We start from the raw sequence: 7,072 nt of genomic DNA on the forward strand, positions 1-7,072 counted from the left end.
GACTTTACACTCAATTCGCTCTGCCTACCAGCCACGCCTCGATGGAGGCTGTGGCAGCCAGGCCGGCTTGAGTGTCCTTTTGGAGGGGGTTTTGAGTGCCCAGAGATTCCCTAGAGACAGCAGGCTGCCCTAGTGCAGGGTCCCTGCAGGCAGAGAGGACGTGATCCCCAGCTGCAGCACTGTGCTCCAGGCCCTGGGAGCCCTTGCTGAGTGGGTTCCTGCTGGGCTCCTTGCCTTGGCTGCCTGCCCCCCAGGACTGAACTGAGACATAACCACCAGCTCTGACCCTCCTGCATCCCTCAACCCCCCCTGCAGAGCTTTCATGGGTCACTGCACGGCTCTAACAACTCACCCCGAGCTGCAGGCTGGGCTTTGTTCCTCTGTGCCCCCCCTCGGTGGGGCTGGTTCCCCATTGCCATTATTTACTCCCAGCGCTATCAGTTCCTGACTATCTGCAGCAGAGAGGTTTGTGTAAACTGCTGCTGCTGCAGTTCCAGACTGTCTCACGGTCACCAGTTCCTGCACAGCTCTTCCCGTCCGACTGGTTTGTCTGACTTCCTGCAGGGATGGGTGAAGGTGGTGGAATGGGTCTCAGTGTTGGCGCCTACCAGAGTTTCTGCCCTGAGACTGGTGATGCCCATGGCTTGTTTCTGCTTTCTCAGGCTGGGGGATCTACGTGCCCTGCCTTCCTGATGCCCATTTGGTGCATCCCCATGCTTACTTAATCCATACAGGACAGTGCATCCCCACTGCTGATGCTCCATGGCTGATGTGTTGCTCTGGGTCCCTCAGAGGGCTCATGGTGTTGTTGGTGTTGCACTGTTCCTGGCACAGCCATGGCCTCAGCCTGTCACAGCCAGCCTTTACATGCCTCATTCTCTCATCTCTTTGCAGGGACTAACCTCACAAAAGTCACTGTGTCCCCGACTCTCCCTACCTCCTTGACACCCACAGAGACCATGATGCTGCTGCCCACCACCGCAGCCACTGTGCCTCCCCCCAGGCCTGAAAACTCCATCCCAGAGATGCTGTCAGATGCCTTCAAAGCCAGCACTGGCATGCCTGGGGGGAGCAGCCCAGCAGCCTCCAGCATCAGCACACTGCAGCTGAGGGACAGCAAGGCTGACAGCATCCCTGGGTCACCTGCCAGCACCACAGTGAACCCCTTTTCAACAGGGCTTCGGCTCACCACTGGCACCCCAACTTCAACCCCCATGGTCATGACCTGACAATGACCATCATGTCAGTGGGAACCACCTTGGCCCTGGCTGTCACCTCGTTTGGAGTTGAAAAGAGCATGTTGCCTCCTCCCACCTCTGCCCTTCTCCCCCAGTCTGGATGGGCACCACCCGCCTCACCAGCACCGTCCAAGGGCCCATCGTGTCAGCTGCTTGGCAGCACTTCCCAGACGAGCCCTTGATGACCCTGTCAGACACCACAGCCACCGCTGTGACCTGCGGGGCCTGTGCTGAGGTGTGTCCCGTGGGGCAGGGCATCTGCTGTACACCTGTACCCAGCAGTGCGCCTGTACCCGGCAGTGCGGCTGTACCCAGCATCAGTGTGGCTGTACCCTGGTGCTCTGGCCATATCCCAGGAGTGTGGCTATACCCTGGCAGACCCCCCAGGCAACCATATCCTGGCAGCACCCCTGCCTGGGCAGCTGTGTCCCAGCAGTGTAACTGTATGCTGGTGGCTCTCCCAGGAGCCTGTATGCCAGGGCTGCAGCTGTACCTGGGTGACACCCCCTTTCATGCACCTGAACCAGGCAGGGAGACTGTACCCTGCCCCACTGCCCCTGCCATGCACATACCTCCAGTGTCCCTGTAGCCCAGTAGAGCATCTGTGTCCTGGCAGAGTACCTGTACCCTGACCTGCTGCCTACAGTGTGGGAGCACCCCAGCAGTGCCTGCACCCTGGTGTTGCCCTCAGTGGGCCTGTGCCCAGCAGTGCCCAGTGTACCCATACAGCAGCAGGGCGGCTGTGCCCTGGCAGCCCTCCACCATGCCTGCCCACCCGTGGAGCGCCTGTACCCTGGCCCAGTGCCTGCAGGCACCTTCGGCTGCTCTTGTCCCTGACCCCAAGGAAAAGGAAGCAGACCCGTCTGTCAGTGGCGCACTTCGGCTGTGACATGCAGTGACACAGGGAAGTGATGCCTGTACAGACAGCTCAGGGGACAAACCCTCAGCCTGCAGCACGCCCTTCCTGAGCGACGCCTGTTCTCTCAGCTTGTTCCTTGTGCTCAGGCAGAGCGGGCTGCCGTCTCCGAGGGCCTTGGTGTCGGGACCCACCATCGAACATCATCCCTGGGCGTTCTTCCGTTGTCACCGTCTCCTCAGCACAGTCCCCTAGCTGCAGGAACCTGGTCTGCCGTGGTCTTCTGTGCCCACTGCTTGTGGCTGCTTCTGGGTCCAGCCGTGCAGCTGATGTCCCCTCGGCACCGTGCCTGTCCCTGGGCGTGCCCGTGTTGGGTGGAAACTTCACTGCCAGCACCTGGGGAGTGAAAGGACACACCTGGATGGTCTTTCTCTGCCAGGCAAAGGAAACCCGGAAACCTCAGTGCTGGGACTGTGGGGAGCACTCAGAGAAGTGCCAGTGGGGAGGGCATCAGCTCCTGCCTGCTTGGACATGGCTGGGTGGAGAGGGGGGCTGCCCCTGCTGCTGCTGAGCCTCACCGGCCTCACCATGCCAGACCTCGCGACGGGTAAGGGCTGAGTGGGATGTGATGGGAGTAGGGAGCATCATTCCCTGGGGCAGTGGGGTGTCTTGCCTGAAACAGGCACCTGGGGGGTGCAGGGGTCAAATGCTGCTGGTGTTGTCTGCTAAATGGGAAAAAGAGGTGGATTTACAGCTCCTGTTTTGTGTGAGGATGAGGCCCTTCAGAGCAGACAGGCACAGACCAGCATCAGACCTTTGTCCTTCTGCACATTATTATTTAACCACCTGCTGCCTGGTTTGTGCTTGGACAACACCATCGGGGAATCCCGCCTTGCATCTCAATCTGTCTGCCTCACAGACACGCCTCGATGGAGGCTGTGGCAGCCAGGCCGGCTTGAGTGTCCTTTTGGAGGGGGTTTTGAGTGCCCAGAGATTCCCTAGAGACAGCAGGCTGCCCTAGTGCAGGGTCCCTGCAGGCAGAGAGGACGTGATCCCCAGCTGCAGCACTGTGCTCCAGGCCCTGGGAGCCCTTGCTGAGTGGGTTCCTGCTGGGCTCCTTGCCTTGGCTGCCTGCCCCCCAGGACTGAACTGAGACATAACCACCAGCTCTGACCCTCCTGCATCCCTCAACCCCCCCTGCAGAGCTTTCATGGGTCACTGCACGGCTCTAACAACTCACCCCGAGCTGCAGGCTGGGCTTTGTTCCTCTGTGCCCCCCCTCGGTGGGGCTGGTTCCCCATTGCCATTATTTACTCCCAGCGCTATCAGTTCCTGACTATCTGCAGCAGAGAGGTTTGTGTAAACTGCTGCTGCTGCAGTTCCAGACTGTCTCACGGTCACCAGTTCCTGCACAGCTCTTCCCGTCCGACTGGTTTGTCTGACTTCCTGCAGGGATGGGTGAAGGTGGTGGAATGGGTCTCAGTGTTGGCGCCTACCAGAGTTTCTGCCCTGAGACTGGTGATGCCCATGGCTTGTTTCTGCTTTCTCAGGCTGGGGGATCTACGTGCCCTGCCTTCCTGATGCCCATTTGGTGCATCCCCATGCTTACTTAATCCATACAGGACAGTGCATCCCCACTGCTGATGCTCCATGGCTGATGTGTTGCTCTGGGTCCCTCAGAGGGCTCATGGTGTTGTTGGTGTTGCACTGTTCCTGGCACAGCCATGGCCTCAGCCTGTCACAGCCAGCCCTTGTGCATCTCACTCTCTCTTTTTGCAGACACCACTGTCACAGATGTGGCAGAGACCAGTGTCACAGATGTGACAGCAACCATGTCCCCAACTCTCCCTACCTCTGTGACGCCTCTGGAAACCTCAGAGCTGCTGCCCACCACCACAGCCACCATCTCTCCATCTGAGCCTGAAACAGAAGCCTCTACCCAGGAGGAGTCCAGCATGTCTCCAGTGACAGACAGTGCCTCATCTCCCAGTGCACCAGCACCAACCGCCCCTTCAGCAGAACCCTCAGTCACCCCATACAACACCACAGATGACCCTGATACCAGCACGGAGGTCCCTGGAAGCACCCCTGACATCTTCACTGTGGACCCGACCCCAGACACCTCAACAGCACCTGAGAGCCCCAGTACGACCACAGGTGAGGGCAGTGGCACAGTGCCCACTGGGCAGAGTGACAAATCCTTGGGGGATGCTGGGCACATACTCAGGTGGCTTCATGTTAGGTGGCTGCATTTAGGTTCGGTCTGTCCCCAGCTGCAGGAGCACCCTGCACCCCTCTCAGGCAGTTCTAATGTTATGTTGCTTTGCACAGGCACAGAGGCCTCTTCCCTGACCACAGACTCATCCCAGACCTCAGAGACAACAACGTGTATCTGCACCACCCCCCCAACCAACATCAGTAAGTGCATCATCACCAGCCCTCCCCACCCCAAACTGGGCTTCCAGGGGCAGTGGGGGGGGTGAGGGGGTGGGTATCTGGAGCCCCACTGCTTTTGCTGTGCTCTCAATATGAGAGCATTGATGCTCTGTGGGACATACAGTTGCTCTACAGGTGGATGGCTGTTCTCCTGACACCACAGTGTGTCCATGACATGATTAGCCTGAGGGGATGTCCTGTGCCAGTGGGCCTGGGGAGAGACCTCCAGGTCCTTTGGCACAGCCCCAGGGTCCTAGAACAATAATCAGAGCCACATTTTTTGTCTCTAGGTGCATCTCACCTCTTTCTGTCACTGCGGCTGACAGTTCCTCTGGACCTGGGGAATGCCACAGTGCAGGAGCTGGTGTTGTCCAAGGTGAGGTGTGATGGGAGGGCGGTGCCACTTTGCATCCACCAGCCATGGTCCAGCCAGTGAGGGAGAGGGTCCAGCAGCCAGTGGGAGGGGAATTGCTGGGTCTCACATTGAGTGTCACCCTGAGCCCTTTCAGAAGAAGGGGAGACCCTCCTTTAGCTGCTGTAGTTGAGGTTCAGGTCCTTCCTATGTGGAGAGTAGAGGTGGAAGAACCTCTTGGACATGGTTTGATGGCTGTTCTCTCCTCCCAGCTCCGTGAGGACCTGCAGACAGCATTCCCATGTGCTGGATTGGTGCTGAAGTGGCGAGAAAAAAGGAGGATCTGACCACTGCTCCTCACCCAGCCAGGACCCCTGTGAACTGGGCAAGCCTTCCACTCCCATCTCCCTAGTCCATGGTGCTGCAGCCCTTAGGGTAACCTGTACAACTCCCCTTGAACTAGGGACCCCCTGCCCTTCACTGCACATCCCCAGAGGAACCACAGTGTCCCCCATGGGCCAAGGTGCTCCTGTCCCTTCCTACAGCTTGTCTGTAGAGCCCAAGCCCTCTCACCAAGCTGCACCAGTCCTGCCTCCCAAAGTGGGACCCCAAAAGTACTGCTGAGGAGCTGGGAGGAGGTTACTCTGCACAGCTAGGGTTCTACAGCTGGGACTGAGCTGGTTCAGCCACAAAAGCCACCCTGGGGACCAGTGGATGAAAGACAGGAGACCTGGAGCCCACAGTACTGAGGGACTCAGCACTGGTGACCTCTGAAGCTTGCAACCTGGGGAAGCTGCAGTTCTTGAGGTCTTCAAGAGAAGCTGCACAGCTGCTTTACATCCAGGATGGGCCAAAATGGAGCCTGAGGTGGCTCTGGGAAGGAGACAGGAAAGGAATCCACCCCCCTCCCACCTGAGCCTGGTTCTGGGGCAGTGGCAGCACCAGCTCTCCCTGCCTTGCCTGCGGTAGCACTGGCAGAGGAGCACACCCCTGCCACCACAGGCCGGGCAGTCAAGAGAAATCCTACGTTTTCCGTGGCAAAGATGGTGACTTCTGATTTTCCAAGTTGCCTTCCTCAGTTTTCAGCTTCTCTGTCTAGCAGAGGGAAACCGGCCGAGTCCCGAAAGCTTTGCAGGGGAGCGATGGGCTCAGCGCTGTCCCCCCCTGTCAGGAGCTGCTGCAGACGTTCCCAAGGATGGCTCTGCGTTCCGACAGGCTGGGGGTCCCCACCTTAGTCCTCACTGCCCCAGGACACCCCAGCACTTCCAGGGCAGCTCTCCTCACTGTGGGGCCGTGGAAATCCCGTGGGCTGTGCTCCTTCCCTGTTTTTTTCCAGTCCCAAGCTAAGGAGACAGCCTCAGCGTCTGTCCCCCTGCAGCAAAGTCATTTATTAACTGATTAATTACCCAGATAAAATCCAGCTGAAGCAATTATTAGCCTAAGCAAGTCACCTCACCGGGAGATTGAAAACTGAAATAATAAGCAAAATAGCCATGTTGGTCGTCTGGGGTTATTTTTGGCTGCTCCCTTCTCCCCACTGGCAGCCAGCACAGCACAGGGAGGGCTAGGAGGGGGGGCACATGGGGCTGTGGGATGCCAAACTCGGGGATGGCTCCTGGCTCCCTGGGTTGTCACCCCAGCTGGGAAAGAGCCAGCGGCTGGATGGGATGGGGAAAGGGACACCTGGCTGTCTGGAGGCTCACAGGGGCTGGGAGGGGCTGAGCTGGGGCTGGAGGCTGAGCCCAGGCTGTTTGTCAGGATGCTCCCATTCGGGAGGCTCTTTGTATCCCAGCATTGCCCCTTTGCTCTCTAGGGTGTTACCTGGATTTTGGGGGGCTTATTGTCACCAAGAGAGGTTCCCTAGTGGCTGGGCAGGGAGCTGGAGAACAGGGCAAAGCCTGCCAGAACAGGTCCCCGCATCGGGCTCCTGGTGGGACGCTGGGAAAGAAATCCTCGTGCTCTGCCTACACCATGGAGCTGGGCCAAGAGTCCTCCCACGCCACATCCCACCAGGCTGATTTCTCCGGCTGTTGAATCCATAACTTCAGACCCCGGGACATGGCCAGGGGCCAAGGCCAGGGTAATGGAGCCAAACTGCGTCACAAAGGGAGGAAAAAGGTCTTGAAATGCTGGGATAAAAAGGTGACCGGGGCACTGGCTGTCCCCTGCCAGCACAGCTGCCTTCCACAG

General features: G+C 58.7%; 1 protein-coding gene across 1 annotated transcript in view; it reads right to left on the reverse strand.

Moving 5' to 3' along the window:
* The window catches only part of LOC104391139 (deoxyribodipyrimidine photo-lyase-like), a 9,022-nt gene extending 6,338 nt beyond the window's left edge, over window positions 1–2,684 (reverse strand). Inside the window, exons 1-2 of the mRNA XM_010000373.1 lie at window positions 2,673–2,684; window positions 2,289–2,526 (exon numbers count right to left, since the gene is read on the reverse strand). Coding sequence (XP_009998675.1) covers window positions 2,289–2,526; window positions 2,673–2,684 — 250 coding nt within the window. The remainder of the gene's footprint in view (window positions 1–2,288; window positions 2,527–2,672) is intronic.
* Between the last annotated feature and the right edge of the window lie 4,388 nt (window positions 2,685–7,072).

Source organism: Chaetura pelagica, unplaced genomic scaffold (genome assembly GCF_000747805.2).
Source record: "Chaetura pelagica isolate M959 unplaced genomic scaffold, ChaPel_1.0 scaffold20, whole genome shotgun sequence".
Taxonomy (NCBI): Eukaryota; Metazoa; Chordata; class Aves; order Apodiformes; family Apodidae; genus Chaetura; species Chaetura pelagica.